This window comes from Limulus polyphemus, unplaced genomic scaffold (genome assembly GCF_000517525.1).
Source record: "Limulus polyphemus unplaced genomic scaffold, Limulus_polyphemus-2.1.2 Scaffold1611, whole genome shotgun sequence".
NCBI lineage: Eukaryota > Metazoa > Arthropoda > Merostomata > Xiphosura > Limulidae > Limulus > Limulus polyphemus.
The window spans coordinates 7,603-26,761 of record NW_013667221.1 but is presented as its reverse complement, the minus strand read 5'-3'; the positions used below and the strand labels follow the sequence as shown (position 1 = coordinate 26,761).

At 32.9% G+C, this 19,159-nt stretch overlaps 1 protein-coding gene across 1 annotated transcript in view; it reads right to left on the bottom strand.

Annotated features, from left to right (window-relative positions):
* The window catches only part of LOC106464293 (lachesin-like), a 216,417-nt gene extending 197,589 nt beyond the window's left edge, over nt 1-18,828 (bottom strand). The window contains exon 1 of the mRNA XM_013924420.2: nt 18,522-18,828. Coding sequence (XP_013779874.2) covers nt 18,522-18,591 — 70 coding nt within the window. The 5' untranslated portion in view covers nt 18,592-18,828. The remainder of the gene's footprint in view (nt 1-18,521) is intronic.
* Nucleotides 18,829-19,159: the final 331 nt, after the last annotated feature.

The window sequence follows — 19,159 nt, the reverse complement described above, 5'->3', positions numbered from 1 at the left end:
CTTGTTTAACAAAATCTGCCTACAAGAAAATCTGTCACCAAAGTACACCAATATACACATGTATGTATATGTGTATGTTCCTTTGACTTAAGAAAACATCCCCACAAATTCTGGTCATGTTTTTATTATCTCACGAGGTGTTTATATGTAACACACAGGGACCTGTGATTAATTTCTCTTCTGGGAGGAGTGAAATTTACATTTGATAACGTCTATCAATGATGAAAGTCGAAACAGTATGGAATATTTTTAGAAATACCTTAAACAAAGTTAAGCCTACTACTCGTCAAGGCATATATATATATTATTTACCAAGTTAGTTTACCATTAGCAAAAGTTACCTGATCACGAGGTGCCAAAGCGTGAAGTGTGAATTGAACCGGGTGGTTTTTGGGTAGTTTATCTTGAACAGAGTTTTCATAGTGATTAACTTAAAAAAAAATAACGGGAAATTTTAGCGATATCAACACTGGTTACTTCGCTCGTTCTTTGTCATTTGAAATATCGCTGTAAAGGGGCATTCTTATCCGATATATAGTGATCAGTAGTTAAAGTGCTAACATTTGTATACTTAAACGAATACTAGAGATCGTCTGTTTCACCAGTTTAAAACATTCAAATTTAAATGGGTCAGCAGTAAGTCTTGGGGCTTATAACACAAAACATCAGGTTTCGATACCCGCAGTTGGCAGAGCATACTGCTCATTGTGTAGCTTGTTATTTACTAACAAACAAACATGTTAGGTTCTTTAACATTATTAAAGGTCCTTGTGCTTTTCGCTGTTGCTCAGCAGGTCGATTTATATATGTTGTAATAGGAGAATATAGTTCAATATTAAATTATATTTCACCGCTTTTTGTATTTTTGGACCTTATTCTCATTAACAAATTATTACTTTATCTGAGATTTGGTTAATTCATCCTTTCTTCAGTTGAAATGAACTATTAAACGTACGTTGCGAAAATGAATTCGAACTACTGAAAGAAAAAGATATATTTCTATAATACTTAATGACTTGAGAACAGTACAGTTGTAAACTTATTAACGTATTCATTAATCTACGTGAGAGTAGGGAAGTATTATATAATTTAGGGTAACAGTTAGCCTTGGTGATAATAGGATAGTATGAAACAAATTAGTGCGATACTTAATTTTCTTGACAACAGAAGAGGATTATATTGTTAGCCTCCATGACAACAGGAAAAAGCTATATTAGTTAGGGTAACAATTAACATTGGTGAGAAGAGGACACCACCAAACTAATTAGAGAAATAATTAACTCCCACGACTGTAAAGCAGATTACGATGTTAATCTCCGTGACAGGACAGTATCAAACTGACTAGTGTAATATCTTTTAATGTAAATAATTTAAAGACATATAACTCTAGAATGTATCTTTATTAGCACAGTTTTGAGCCAATAAAGATACATTCAGCAGAAGAGGTCGTTATCTTATTCACGTTAATAGAAAAGTATCGTAATAAACTAAAGTTTGCGTTAAACAAAGTTAAGAATGATTAGTGTAATAAATAGAATCAGTTACGATAGGACAGTGTTCAGGCAATTACAGTAACAAGTGATTCTGATGACAGTAAACCTTATTAAACTGAATGGTCTATGATTATCTTTAAAACAGCAGACGATTATCAGGTTGTCTGAAAATTATGTTAAGCTATCGTAGCTACAAAAGTTTTGAGTTTATTATTGTTACGTAAGGGCTCGTGAATCGTCAGGACACTATGGAAATAATTAGGTTAACATTTAACCTCCTTGAAAGTATTAAATTAATTAGGGTAACAATGAGCACCCGTAACAGCTGAGCAGTATTAAACTAATTTAGGTAACAATTAGCGTCGTTAACAGCAAGAAAGTAATAATTAACCTCCATTGTACCAGAAGATTACTAAACTGATTAGAAAAATAATTAGTGTAATGAGTTTAATTCTGCTCTTCTGTCACGGCAAGTCGGTTTTAAGTTCATCGTAAACCTAAATCCTATTGTTAATTACCTGCCTATTTGTAGAAGATGTTTAGAAGCCAATTTTAGGTCTAGAATCCGTTGATAGTATGTAGAAACACTTATGCGTGAAATTACTCTTGGCAGTTGTCAAACCAACTGGTTTAGTAGTTTTTGTCTATTAGCTAACTGATTTCAATACTATTGGTAGCACTAAAACACATAAAGTTAAACATGAAAGCTACAAGACATCGATTACTAATTATCGAAATAATCACATAATAATTTATGAAAAAGGAATAATATTCATATATTGGCAACACAGAAAACTAAAGGAGAATTAATAACATAATTTAGATTTTATGGATAGCAACATCGAAAGGTTGAATTGTAAAATCTGTTTCCTACTTTCACCAAAGATCGAACAACTAAATAAAGTGCTATCACCGCAAAGTTTCTCAAATTAACAGTTGAAGATATGAAAGAAATACACGAAGTGTTACTACATTGTTTATAAACTTAATTTGAATTAAGAACAAAACTCATACTGCTTTAATACATTTCTTGTCGTATCACCAACTACGAATTATGTGGGTCCATGTGAACGTAGTTTTGAAAACAGTCCAATAAAAATAAGGTGGGTAAAAGTTGTATAATATAAGCTGTATATATATATATATAAATATGTTTGGTGATAGACTGCATTATGATTATGACATATCTAAAGAATTTGAATTTTCAACCTAGCGACCCGTCAAACACCTTAATTTTGAACTACTTCGACAAGAGCTTTATATGGCTCTCTGAATCAAATAACGAGATTAATTGTCACTTTTATAATGTATTCATAGCTGAAAGTGCGTAGCACGTTTTACGGATTCGTGGCTTGAATGCTAGACCCTTCGATCCGTGGACCTATACGTTAATCCTTAGGCTACACTTGTAAATCGTTGAAAACATAGGATCATTTGAGATTTGATTTTACGTTTTAACAGATCTCTTGTTTTGACATCAGCATGTTTACTCTTCTGTTGTATACGACACAGTATGTTTGGATTAAACACACACAAATATTATGAACAATCCGAGCCATCTCTACACAGGCAGTGCTACCGTCTGCATGATAAGATTCGTAGATATATAATTTAAAATAAATATACAGTAGTTTTCATAAAAAAATAGACTTAAAGTATACTTTGCTTAAAAAGTATACGTTTCATCAGTTTTATTTACTTAGAAAAATAGAAAATTAGTACACCAAATATTAACTTTCAATTGTTTAACTAAGAAGAAGTTCAGTTTCTAAAAATGCTGCTAAAATAAATCTTTTTATTTTACCTTGTGTTACTAAACCTTTTCCTGCAGGTGCCTCAAACTTTCTTAACTGCGCAGTTTCTGCACTCAACCAAGCTAACATTAGAACAAACTATAACTCGAGTATCACGTGTAAAACAAAGGTGAATGACGTGTTGATAACAATATTTGTAGATTTGTTGTGTTATGTGTTTTAATTATAATTTTTTGCGAAAAGCAACACAGATGCCATTTGCGTATAGTTGGCTCTAAATCTGAACAAATAGACTAGAGAGAAGGCAACTAGTCAATAGCACCCACCGTAAACTCTTGAACTACTCTTGGCTGGCCAGTAGTTGGATTTGACCTTCAATCTTATAAGACACCAACGGCCCATAAAAAAAGCGTTAGGATCAAACAAATTAAATAATTCTATGTATAAATTTTTGTTTTTGTTTTGAAGTTAAGCACAAAGCTGCACAATGAGATATCTGTGCTCTGCCTATCACGGATATCGAAACCCGGTTTCTAGCATTGTAAGTCCGCAGACATACCGCTCTGCCACTAGGGGGTGGCTCTATGTATAAGAAATATAGAAATATGGGTCTAATGTTATATCCTACATCCATAGATCAACGTTAAATTTTGAACTGGAATCAATCTTTGATAACAAAGCCAATCCCACTAAAGACAGTTGTTTTCGTATTATTAATTTTTTGTAGTACATTCAAAACTTTACATGGATAAGTTGCTTGCTTTAGTTTGCATTCTGTGCATCCCTATGAGGTATTTTTCTGACTCTTATGATAAGTATTCTGAGATTTAAGAATTGCATGTGTATTTACATCTTTTGGCAAGGATGACCTACTATTATATATATACATACTCAGATAAATATTTATTTTGTACATTTTTTTGAGTTGTTGGTACACCTTTCATTCTTGAAGTTGAACATCAAATTAAAAGTCTCCACAGGAAACTAAAAAATGTTTTGAACAGCGTTACAGACAGACTATTAATAAAAATGAAATGCCTTACATAGTGAACAACGAGATGTTGAGGAGCCGTATAATAATAAACACATTAATAGAGATAAGTGTAAATATATTCTAAATATAAAACTGAAATCTACTTACAAAATACAGATATAAGTGAGGAAAATACAGAGTTATTTAAAGACACTAAAAGCTACAAATATAAACGTTTCTGGTCGGAGAACTTACATTTTCAGTTGATGTAGTAGTAAAACAATACCTGAATTTTAAAAGACTCCTGTATATCATTTCATAATTCAGCTAGACTGGTATATATTCTACATGGTAACCCGGTGATGTCTTTACTAACCTACATTTAACAAACAACTCTTTAAAATAACTCCAACATGGATGGACAGGATGTGTACCAGTGATTACCATACCAGTCTGTATCTTCAAGTGTCCATTGTTCGCGTCCCGCTGTCACAAATTTGCGCATATTTATAAGAAAACATTTTCCTTATGGTGTTGTTTGTTGATTTTCACCCGAAGCTGTTCTTTGGGTATCTGTGTTAACCGCGTCTAATTTTATAGATGTGAGGGAAGACAACTAGGCAACACCAACCTGTGAAACCTCGGATCCACAATCTTGCACATTTACCACTGGTCTTCGCTAGGCTTTTTTCTTATGTAAACCAAAGGAAATCATCACAAATAAAAAATATAAATCCAGAAACTGAGAGTGTTTACAACTTACGTTTTTATCATGTATAACTTTTCACTGAGTTTTGAAAAAAAATAAGAAAAGGCCATACTATTTGGAAACAAAAAAACTGCTGTTATAAAAATGTAAGTGTATATTTTTCATCCAACATATGTTTAAAAGGCTTTATGCAATTAAGAGGCTTATTTTATGTAAGGTACAGTGTAAAATGATTTGGACTGAAAGTTGCTATTTTACTATTCTAAATCAGTAATCCTAAATTTTCAGGATTATGATACACATTTGCTCCTTCAAGCTGATTAAGTAGATACTGCGTGGCTAGATAACCAAATCTTTCTTGAGGCTAATAAGAATGCTTGTATTTATAAAGATTCTGTAACAAATTCTCTTTTTTTTTACGTTTATTGGATTCTTCAACTACAGTTTGCAAAATGAATTCAGTTTTATTCAACATTGTTTAGTAATCAAAACATTCAGGACACATCATAATGTTATAATAATAACACATACAAACGAGAAGTTGTTGGTAATACAAATTATTCCGCTTAGCAAAATTGTTTTATAAAAATTGCATAGATATATTACCACATTTTTGTTTCAAACGAAAAAGTATGTCTTTTGTTTTATGCTTTTCGAACAGTCACGAAACAAGTACACATGGAGAATAAATAGGAAGCTAAAGTTCATAATATGAATATACAGAACAGAATATTATTTGAAGTTGACTAAAAGCAAAAAGTAAGAATATTTCAGTGTAGTTTTGTTGGAATATATTCATTAAACACTTGTGGATTTAGGAAATGGTAGATATGAAAAACAAGTTAATAAGATTAGTTACACAATAATGTGTGTGTATATAAACATATTTCACTTTAATTGCAAGGGTTGCATAACTAAGCCAAAAGGTTTATTCCAAAGTGCGATTGTCCACTGAAAGAAATATATCTGGAAGGTCATCACTCTACACCAGGGATTCTCAACTTTTCCTCCATCATTAACCCCCTCGGCTTGATGTATTTCTCCATTTACCCCCTTACTTCCATACAAAAAATTCATAGCCATCATAAAGAGACAGAAAAACAAGAAGGTCAGAAAAAAATAATTATTCAGGTTTTGCACAAAAATAACACACACACACATTCTTAGCATTCTCTCTCTCTCTCTCACACACACACACATTTTACAAAATGAAATTTAATTGAATTATTATTCAATCATCAGGTACATCAATTATTTACCCCCTGCCATATAATTTTTTACCCCTGGTTGAGAATCACTGCTCTACACCATCTTGGCAGGAAAATTAATGACAGGCCATTAACTCTTGGTTAGCAACGACCTTAAAGTAAATTTAAGGTGGTCTGAGGTCAGAGTAAAGATTTCAATGAGCAAATGGCAAGTTAACATCCTCGCTCAAAGCAATCTACAAATTACAAACATCAGTAACCTTGAATTGTTGGGCTCATGAGAACAAGAGCTCTTGTGCAACACCTGTGACCTCAGATTTGGTTGCTGTGTAAATGAAAACCGCTTGCTTCATGCCAGTAAGCAATATAACACCTACAAAATTTTGTATTAAAGCTGGGTAGATATTAGCTGTACTCAGTCAGCATCAAGAAGAATTAAACAGCATCTAGAAGTTTCCAGAGAAGTCCACCTTGGAAACATGGAACAAGCTTCAGCTCCTGTGTAAGTGATCTTTTTTGTAAGTTAAGTCATTTTTCAGTAACTTGGAAATTGTAATGAATTGTTGAAGAATTAGTTTGACGTGAAGATGATAATGCAAAAAGTATCTATTACATTGTAAACGAGTGCATATTGAATAAATATTATATGTTTTGTTCATGCACAAAGTCTCTGCCTCAGTTTCTTGATTTTTCACGTAAATTTCCTCGAGTTGGTGATTTGTGTGAAAACGCCACTGACTGCATTCTTGTTGTTTGAAATAAATATTACATACAACAAATAACTGCCTCACCCATAGTGCCATTTATAGTCGTAATTGTTCTAGGGACAGATACCAATGTCCAACATTGTGCAGTATAGAGGGTACATTGAAGATCACACAAAGTATAATCATGTTGGAGAGGAACAAAAAAAAAGGAAATTTTGTTCTTTACTAAATACCAAAGAGGCTTTTGCTTAGACAATAATGCATATCAGGTTTATTAGTTACATTTATACTTGATAGGAATTGACAATTATAAATTGGGATAACTAGAAGAGAATCTAAAAAAATGTGTGAAAACAGGTCAAATAAAATAAAAAGTTAAAATAATTACAATGTAATGTTTGGTGCTTAACTTAATATGAAATTATAAGGTACTTCACAGTGCTATGATAAACCAGGCTTTAATTGTTTCTATTTCTTTCATCCTATTTCATATATTTTGAAAAACTAATTGTTTATGGAGCATCTGCTAGTTTAGAAATATGAAGTGAATTCATTGATCATAAAGATTTCCTAATTTTATGTTTAATATGTGTTTTGCATGTTTTGATAGACAATGTTGAAGTAATTAGAAGCGTATATATTTTTTATTATATTTTACCACAGTTTAATTTGACTGATGCATAAATAAATCTTTGCCAACAAAGAAAGGAATTGAAAAATATTAATTTATAAAAGAAGTGAAATTTGCTTTTACTGTTTAAGTATTGTGAAATATTTAATAAGTTAATTATTGTTTAATTAATGCTTAAAACCAAATATTTAATTTTTCAAAGTACAAACTTCTATTTCACAAAGCTGTTATATAGATATTTGAATGTATGTGTCTGTGTTTGTATGCTCTCTGTTGATTTGCAGGCATGAGTTAGTCCTATGATAGAGCTCTAGACTTTGGAGCTTCCCTCTCTGAGACAGTAATAAGTATTCAGATTTACACTGCTAAGATCAGGTGTTCGATTCTACTCAGTGGACACAGCAGATAGCCTGATATAATTTTGAACTACTGACCAGAAGGAAGGTGTTTGTGTTGTTTTTTTTTCTTATAGCAAAGCCACGGACGGCAGTAAACAGCCATAGTAGCTTTGCCATAAATACAAATACTGTTGGTTTGCACTTACATATATGCAATTAGTATCTGTTGTTTCATTTACAGTCTTTGATCTGGTTGTCACTGAATTAATTCAAAATTCTTGTGAAGTCAATTAATCAAAAGTAGGCTGCAGTAAATTAATAAATTATTGTCTAATGGGTACTTCTGGTATAAGAACATTGCTACGTAATTATCTGTATAAGGCTATAATGCATGAAATAAGTGTAATTTGATGTTAGGGAGCCATTTAATTCAAAATTTATATGTAAGATGTATTGTTTTTAAAGTTCTTATTTTACTTACTATGAGTAAAGGTACTTGTTAAGTTGAGACAAGTGCACAATATTTTGTTGGTGATATATTTATCCATGATGCTGTATCGTGCTATATAACTTTCAAAATACGATGTTTCACCATGTTTATATGTAACACTTTTTTTCAACCATTCCCTCTTTCAGTAAAGGTCATATTCAGTCTTAATTGCCATCCTATGGAAATACTGATGGCAAAATAGCACAACGTTCAAGGTTCAGCCATACACTAGAAAGGTTGGGAAAACACCACAATAACATAAACAACTGTTTATTAGGTTCTATGCTTCAACAGATCTATTTGTAATTTATAACATATCTGTTTTCTTTTCAACAAAAGTAAAGCTGAAAATATAACCAGTCATGTAAGGATCTAATAGATTCTTTGATTGACCGTACCCTCTGCTGTGGACTGCAGTTTCGCTTATTCAAGGCATATCAGCACAGCGTGGGTGGGCAAATCAAAGAAATTCGGCCCATATATGAAAATACGGCGAATCAAAGAATATGTGAGGTCTTATCTCACAGGATATATTTTCCATTTTAACTATTGGTAAAAAGAAATATTTAATATCATCACTAAACAGTTGGTCCATTGTATAATATTGAATAATAAACTTGGCACAATCCACAATGTAATTCACATATATTATTAGCATTGGTTACTAAATGGTGAGTTAAATTTGACATTTTATTTTTCAACTTTTCTTGAATCTATCCTCAATTTAAAGCTAGTTCCAATATCTCTAGATACAAATATGACGAAGATGTAGATCTGTGTTTTAAATTAGTTATTAAATTTTGTTTCAAATGGAACAATGAGATAAACACTTTAAAAATGATCTGGATCTAAAGCTGTATTCAACTATCTGGTATAAGTTACTATTGAAGTGAACACTGTTGGAAACGAAAAGTCACTGAGTCCAGTAAAAGCAGCTGAAAGGTATCCTGTAAGAATACTGATGTAGTTGTTGTTTAAGACTTATAACGTAGGTAAATTAGTATGTAGAATTACACACGGACTTTTCTTTACATTAAAATACTTATATTTCCGAGCTTTCGGCCCTCTTACTGGAGCCTTCATCAGGCAACAATGTACTGAGTGATAAAAATTGTTGCCCGATGAAGGCTCCGGTAAGAGGGCCAAAGCACGGAAATATAAGTATTTTAATGGAGAGAAAAGTCCGTGTATAATTTTACATAATACTGATGTAGCTTGTTTGTTTGTTTGTAGTTAAGCACAAAGCTACACAATGGGCTTTCTAATAAAAATACTCGTGAATAATTGCAGGTTCGGCCCAGTGATTGAAGTGAACCTTAGAGTGAGAGTATTCGACTGAGTCTTCGAAGTTGGAGTGGAAATAACGGAACTAAGAAAACCTGGACACATTAAATAAAACGAACAAAATTTTTATTTATTACAACACAGAAACGCTTAAAGCTGAGCGCGTATTCACGTGCAACGATGGGCAGTCCTCACACCAAGTTATGTGACCATTAGTCTTGAAGTTTTCCTTCTTACAAGATGGATTACCTCAACACTAAATGCTAAACTATGGATTACCTCAACACTAAATGCTGAACTATGGATTACCTCAACACTGAATGTTGAAATAACTTTGAAAGGTCTTTTTTCTGCAAAAACTAGGAGCAAAACTGATACAAAGAAATCGTCTATTTTCCAAACATGAATTTGCTTTCTTTGTTCAGCGAACAGCGTCACTTCGTGACCTCTGTTCCCTAATAGCATAGGTAAGCTATCAAATACAGTTGACGTCATAGTTCGACCAGCAAAGGATATTCCAGTTCTAATCCAGGCTCAAAACACACTAAAATATTCTTACGAGACGTTATCTAACAGAAGAATAAAGGATAGAGGTAGGTAGAACAAGATAATATTAGACATCTTGGACCACGTGTGGCCGCAGTGACAATGCAGAAACTAAATAATCAATAGTTTAAAAACAAATCACATTATTATAGATTGTAGGAGACATGGTATGCCTGCTTACCACACAGTGTCGAATACATATGGGTATACACATACACAAGTCTGATTACATTTACTTGGACAATGCTGCATATATCAAGTGTGCTTTATAGCGTGTTATAGCTTGAGAAATGTCGAAGAAAAGAGAACTGAGTCATCTAAACTACAGTATCGGGTGATTAAAGAGTCATCATTATCCCCCCCAGGTACTCTTGTCAGCTATTCACGCAGTAGAGAACAGCTAATATAACCTTGGCTGCTAGATTGTTAGGATCTGAAGCTTTAGGCTGTAACTTTCAAAGGCGACAAACACATCGGTCTGTATTAAATTATCATACATCCTCTTAGAGGGGCGAGTCAAAGCGCCCAATGCAAATATCAAAAGAAGAGTTGTCTTCCCGCGTACCTCGAATACAATAAGCGGCCTCAAAAAGGGAGATAGTGAACGCTTAACGGCTTATTTTCTGTTTCTCTTTCCTAGCTTCGATCGCCACAAGAGAAATGCTCGTTAATTTGCGTTTAATGTTGTCTTTTAACATATTCTAAAAAGGTTTGAAGTCCACGTGCTTTCTCCAGCGAGTTCAGCCTCTGTCTCTCAGCTTCTAAAATTATTCGTTTTCAAGAACGTTGGAACTTTAATAAGAACAGCTTTGATATGTCAGCTGATACAGGAATGTCGAGACACATAAAAATTACAGAATTTAGCGATGTTTCTAGCTTTCTTACTACTGTTATAAAGCGTTTCACGCTATGATTTCTCGACTATGACATGCAGACATATAAAAACAGGGATAGCCAAGTGGAAACAAAAACAAGGTAGGTAGACGGAATTTTATAATAAAATAAGAATTACCCCCCCCCCCCCAGTGGCACAGCGGAATGTCTGCGTACTTATAACAGTAAAATCCGGGTTTCGATACCCGTGGTGGACAGAGCACAGATAGCCCTTTGTGTAGCTTTGTGCTTTATCACAAACAAAAAATAAAAAACAAAGAAATAAAAATTAAGACTTGAAAATATAAATGAAGCTAAAATTCGTTTCACATATTCAAAGAGGGTAGACGACTAACTGGCATTACGTAATTATTTTAGTTTAGGGTAAATAAACTTCTCTACAACAGATTTAGGAAAAAAGAAAATGAAGTTCGTCAGATTATGTTATTAAGTGAATAAGTCGCGTTCCTTCAAGTTATCTATATAACATCAAGCAAAAATAACAGAAATATTTAATTATGTTTTTTTAGCATCTAGTAGTAGAAGCTACGAATGCATAGGTTATCTAATAAGGGCTAATTGAACGATATGAGAACAAAGTAGAAGTCCCTGCTACCCTTTAAACTATAAACTCCATCACCCATCGTATTCAGTCTAATAGCCATGATTACGAATTACTGGTCCACTTCGCAGTTTCAGTTGTAACAAGCTTCTGGGAAAATTAAATTTAGAAAAAACATCTTGATCAACTCTCCACAGCCACCCTCCACCATACGTGAAAAATGGCTCCCAAGACTGTATAAGCAGACCAAACGCACATAACCATTGAAGCTTGAGTGGGAGACTTGATACTATATGGTAAAGCTGGATTGTTGTGGTGGCAGTTTCGTCTTTCTCATGGAATCAATTATTGATTTCTAAATGTTTCTGTCAACATGTTTATGTCAACTTCAAGTCATTGTTTATTAATTTGTTAAAGGTTCCAGAAAGTATGCCTAATTACATTGCATTTTGAATCCTATGGTTCTCTTTCGTAACTATAGTTGCTCCGGACTGGGTTAAGGCGTGGTTTCGGATCCCTTGTTTGCCTAAACGTCCTGTTGTACGAGAGTGTCTATTTTCATGGAAAAACTAAAGACTCTCCTTTTCGAATTTTTTTTTTACCTTTGACTTCACATCCTATATAGCAACCTCTGTGCAAATATCTTCCCTACATACACAGTTTCTAATAGAAATCAACACAAAAATTGAGGCCGTAACTCAGTTTCTATTTTACATAAAAAAATTGAGGATCTACAGAGAGGTTCATATTAGAACTAGCCACAAATGTTGAGGTTATATGTCCTTCATCTTTTATAAATAAACACGAGAGCTCAGATGGGTGATTAGGCTATGTATTAAACATGTAATAGAAGTAATAGCAGTCGGACGATTGTTTATCCTATTCTCGAACAGATTAAGTTGAGTTGCCATACAATCTACTATACGCTTTCGAACAATCTCTGCAATAATGTTTGCAAAATATTCACTGAGAAATCATACGTTCAAGATGCTCTGACATTTTAGACCCAACATTAGGTTTCTCTGATTTCACAATAGACTATTGATACATTGTAAGTATCATTTGAAACACAAGACCACCACTGACCTCTGGAAAAATGCATGCGATTTCTGTTATGTTTTAAATGAAACTGAATATAATCTGTATATTCCACTTATCGTGACTCTACATCAGAAGGTAAATTACCCATTCTAGCATAGACTAAGTGTTATTATATAAAAGAATTGATAAACTTATGAATAATATCCCATATCAAATAACAAAGTTTTGTTTTAGTTGTTAAGATTAGAAGTGAAGGCTATTAAAATATTTTGTTTGTTTGTTTTGGATATCACGCAAAGCTACACGAGGGCTATCTGCGCTAGCCATCCCTAATTTAGCAGTGAAAGACTAGAAGGAAGGCAGCAAGTCATCACCACTCTTGGGCTATTCTTTTACCAACGAATAATGGGAGTGACGTCACATTATAACGGCCCCACGGCTGAAAGGCCGAACATGTTTGGTTTGGCGAAGATTCGAACCCGTGACCCTCAGATCGCGAGTCAAGCGCCCTAACCACCTGGCCATGCCGAGCCTATTAAAAAGAAATATGGGGTAAACGGGTTTATATGAGTTTGACTTTAATTAAAATATTTAAGATAAAAGTTATTGCGATTATATATATAAACCTAAAATAATATGAATGTAAAATAATTAATCGAATCTTACGATAAACTTGGTTCAGTTTCTTTTACCTATAGTTGGTTAGATATAAAGTTGGCGTCTACAAAATCTAGAAGCTAGCTGATACAGCTTTTTCCATTTAGTGTTAGTTTATTATTCATTTTATATAAACAAGAAAACAAAGCATAAACGAGTAAGACCGTGATAATTGTTGTGTTACAACAATGAAAAAGATTTTACTCTGTTTCGTCATGATACAGCAAATATTATTCTACCTAGTCTTATTGTACAACAAAAACATGTTAGTATGCAATCTTATTGCAACCATATAGTTTCATACATTGATTTGTTTTACGGCAAACATCCCACAACTATTATTTTATTATAGATTTATATGTTCCATTATTGGAAAGCAAAAGAGTTGTTATATGTTGTTCAGAGCTTGTCCTATTATAAAAAAAGTTTTATGTTGCTTTATAGTAAACCACTAATTATAATATATCGTCTTTTATAGAAGCAAAGCGCTTCCTATGGTTTACCTTGATGCAATTCAAATACTTCTCACACGTAGTCAATTGTAAAGCATAACTGAATGTATCTTAATATTTTTGTAAGACTTACGAGAACGTAAACTAATTTCATTGTAAAGCATAATATGATGTATGGTGATCTGATTGTAAAGTATAACTGGGTGTATTATAATCTTATTGTAAAGCATAACTAGGTGTATGCTAATCATACTGTAAAGCATAACATGTATGATAATGTTAATGTAAAGCATAACTGGAAATATGATAATTTCATTGTAAAGCATAACATGTATACTAATCTTATCTAAAAGCAGAACATGTATGCTAATCTTATTCTAAAGCATAAAATGTATGCTAATCTTATTGTAAAGCATAACTAGGAATATGCTAATTTCGTTGTAAAGCATAACTGGGTGTATGCTAATCTTATTATAAAGCATAATTGGGTGTATGCTACTCTTATTGTAAGTCTAATCGTTTATTTAAATATAATTTTCTTACTGTAAAACATGTTTTAGTTTTGTAAAGCAACAATCTTGTCATGTATTTTGTTACTTCAATGTATTGTTTTTTATTCCAATTTGTCAAAACCGCTCTTATTGTAAACAAAACGCGTTTATTGCAAAGAAAACTACTCACCTAGTTCTGTTATTGCAAAACAAACTACTTTCTTGATTCTTTTATTGAAAAACAAACTACTTTTTTGGTTCTTTTATTGAAAAACAAACTACTTTCTTGGTTCTTTTATTGAAAAACAAACTACTTTCTTGGTTCTTTTATTGAAAACAAACTACTTTCTTGGTTCTATTATTGAAAAACAAACTACTTTCTTGGTTCTTTTAGTGAAAAGCAAACAAATGTCTGTTTTTCCAAACGATTGTGTTAAATGTTTTATTGTAAAACTAAAGTTTATTTCAGGTGCTTTACCGTGCGTTAAGTTATCTTTTTCATATTAAACATAAAGCAACACAATGCACTATTTATGCTGCACCCATCACTGACATCGAAACCCGGTTTTTTAGCGTTATAAGTCTTCAGACTTACCACTGAGGTCCGTTACCTTTTTTTACGAAACAAAACATTACAGTATAATGCTTACTGAACAGTAAAGATGTTAAAAATATTTTCTTATTACAAAGAACATACATCATATCTTTCCTTACTGTAGAGAAAAAAAAAGAAATGTCCTATTTTATTTCATGGAAATGACTTAAATAAAATGTTCATATTGTAGAAAAAGTAATCGTTTCATAGGTATTCTAGGCCCGGCATGGCCAGGTGGTTAGGGCGTTCGACTCGCAATCTGAGGATCGCGGGATCGAATCCCCGTCACACCAAACATGCTCGCCCTTTCAGCCGTGGGGGCGTTATAATGTGACGGTCAATCCCACTATTCGTTGGTAAAAGAGTAGCCCAAGAGTTGGCGGTGGGTGGTGATGACAAGCTGCCTTCCCTCTAGTCTTACACTGCTAAATTAAGGACGGCTAGCGCAGATAGCCTTCGTGTAGCATTGCGCGAAATTCAAAAAACAAACAAAAACAAACAAACATAGGTATCCTACTGTAGAGTAGAAGAGTTTTTTTCTTTTTTCTATTTTGTTATACGGTAACTTTTGTGATATATTATTAGTTACAAACTAAACCCTCTTCTATGCTGCTTTGTTCTAAGACAGGAACTTAATTTATATTGTAACACTGGAAAAGAGTCTTGTTGTCTTATAGTAAATTAAGGAATTGTCATATGTTAACTTATGAGAAATTAAGGTATGCCGTCTTATGGTAACTTAGATACTTGCTATGTTGTCTTATCATAAATAAATATTTGGTATATGCCGTCTTATGGTAACTTAGATACTTGCTATGTTGTCTTATGATAAATCAAGGTTTGGTAAATGCCGTCTTATGGTAACTTAGATACTTGCTATATTGTCTTATGATAAATCAAGGTTTGGTAAATGCCGTCTTATGGTAACTTAGATACTTGCTATATTGTCTTATGATAAATCAAGGTTTGGTATATGCCGTCTTATGGTAACTTAGATACTTGCTATGCTGTCTTATGATAAATCAAGGTTTGGTTATATGCCGTCTTATGGTAACTTAGATACTTGCTATGCTGTCTTATGATAAATCAAGGTTTGGTTATATGCCGTCTTATGGTAACTTAGATACTTGCTATGTTGTCTTATGGTAAATTAAGAACTTCACAACTTTTGTATTACTGTAAACAAAAGGTTTCCGCACGTTGTCTTATGTAAAAGCTGGACAGAAGCTGTTTGATGATAAATCAAAGATGGTGTTTTCATACACTGTCTTATGGTAAATCAGGCGCTTGACATACTTAAGAAACACGTATTTATAACATACACTTTTTAGATACTAAGAAGAACTTGATTTACTGAACATAACAGTATTTGCACGTGATTGTTAAAACAGCATAACAAAAAGTTAATATTGTATTAATCGAGTATTACTATCATTGAAGGATATTAAAGTTTTACAACCGATGCTACTCATCATGAAACTATGTATACTTATCACTCCTTGTAAGACAGAAACGGACATTAAGAGAAATTTTCAGGTTTAATGTGTTGTTTGCGCTATTCTAAAACATTCATGTACACGTTTGAATGTCAGCGCAATTACTACAGAATCGTTCAGTGATTATATTAACTAATGAATCCAAAGTCCTACTATGCCATGAACTATGAAAGTCACCATAGATGTTGGATTTTACGTTACGCTACTCCTATATTACGTCGTTATTTCCAACTGATCAGTTACTTAATTATAAAGACATGTGTAGTTATTAAGTCAGTCATTGCCATCAATGATTTATACATTTCAAAATAGATAATGCATTTTAATTTTTTTATTAGTTTATTATGTGAAAATTAGGTTTCAAATAAGTATAAAATATAACTTTAAAATGTATTTTCAGTGACTTAAATGTCAAAACCTTTTTGATAGTTGTCTTCCAGATAAGAATCCTTCTGCAATTTTTGTTCAAGAATAATAAAAATGGATAAAAATTCTTAAGACATTTAGCAAGTCCTAAGAATTTTATGTCATACCATGAATAAAAGTATGGCTTTGAACATTTCATTTTGAGTTTACGTAATTTTAATTACACATGTCATTTGGAATTGAAATACTTCTTGAGACGTTAAGCTTAAAGGTAACCGGTGTGATAAAACATCATTACAAAATGTTATAGAAATGTTTTTTATATCGTTCATACGTAGGTGGCATTTGAACTGAAACATTATTGCAATAAAATCGATATGAAAACGTGGTACTTGAACTGAAACATTATTGCAATACAACCGATATGACAACGTGGTACTTGAACTGAAACAATATTGCAATAAAATCGATATGACAACGTGGTACTTGAACTGAAACAATATTGCAATAAAATCGATATGACAACGTGGTACTTGAACTGAAACATTATTGCAATAAAATCGATATGACAACGTGGTACTTGAACTGAAATAATATTGCAATAAAATCGATATGACAACGTGGTACTTGAACTGAAACATTATTGTAATAGAACCGATATGACAACATGGTACTTAAACTAAAACATTATTGTAATAAAACCGATATGACAACATGGTACTTAAACTCAAACACTATTGTAGTAGAACCAATATGACAACATGGTACTTAAACTCAAATATTATTGTAATAGAACTGATATGACAACGTGGTATTTAAACTCAAACATTATTGTAATATAACCGATATGAAAACGGGTACTTGAACTGAAACATTATTGCAATACAACCGATATGACAACGTGGTACTTGAACTCAAACATTATTGTAATAGAACCGATTTTACAACATGGTACTTGAACAGAAACATTATTGTAATAGAACCGATATGACAACGTTGTTCTTGAACTGAAACATTGTTGTAATAAAACCGATATGACAACGAGGTACTTGAACTTTAACTTGTTGTAATATAACCGATATGACAATGTGGTACTTGAAACGAAATATTATTGTAATATAACCGATATGAGAAAGTGGTACTTGAAACGAAATATTATTGTAATATAACCGATATGAGAAAGTGGTACTTGAGCTTAAACATTATTGTAATAGAACCGATTTGACAACGTTGTAATTGAACTGAAACACTGCTGTAATAGAAACCGATAAGACAACGTGGTACTTCAAATTAAACATTGTTGTAATAGAACCGATATGACAATGTAGTACTTGAATTGAAACATTGTTGTAATAGAACCGATATGACAACGTTGTATTTGAACCCAAGCCTTATTGTAATGTAACCGATATGACAATGTAGTACTTGAATTGAAACATTGTTGTAATAGAACTGATATGACAACGTTGTATTTGAACCCAAGCCTTATTGTAATGTAACCGATATGACAATGTAGTACTTGAATTGAAACATTGTTGTAATAGAACCGATATGACAAGCGGTAATTGAACTGAAACGTAATTGCAATAGAATCCGATATGACAAACTGTAGAACTACACCAAAGGTTTCGTGAGTGGCGGCGTTATAGCCAGCCTAGTTAATGAAATGGTGTTAAACATTCTTTATACTATAAATCTAGAAAAGATAAGCAGTCCACCTAAAATCAAGTGATAAAAACGATTTTAGGTTTTATTTTTATGTTTCATCATATTTTAAAATATTTCTCGTAAAAGGAAATTTTCAAACCTCGACCGCAATATTTATAAAAAATTAAACTATGGTTGATAAACATACCTGGTGCAGGTGTCACCATGGTCTGTAGCAACCACATGTGAAAAAGACAAAGTCCTAGACCAGTATTCATGGTGAGTTGTCAATTTCAGTCTCTGACGCTCAGATAAAAATCTCTTGCATTCCAATTTCAAAGTTACTGTAGAAATAGTTTTTGCTCAGAGCCTTTCTACCTTGAACGTAGGCTATATCATCTTCCGTGATGTGGTAACGTTGTTGCAGTGTTACAAAATGTTTATAAGATCTGCCTATTGGCCCGTGTAAGCGGTTGCTCGCGCTTCCTCAAGTTTGTTTTTCCGTGAACATCAACTTCACCGCGCGTGTCGAAGACTGCAACTTGCTACTTCGTGCTACACGAGGCATGTGCTCCGATATTTCCTGCGCATGCGGAAAAGAGATGGAAAGTATCACCATTCGGACAAAGTTAAACAAGCCAGGGTAGTAGCTAGAAATCAAGCTTTCACGTTAAAAGCACTGCATGCCAAACGATCCGATGTGCACTTATCACATTTTAATGAAACCTGCAGAATGTGGGTGCAGTTACAACCTTTAACTCATTCCTAGATTGAAGTCTCGATTTAAAGGTAAACACATAGACTACATTTTTCACACTGGTGATGAGTTTTGACTTAGTTTCTTTG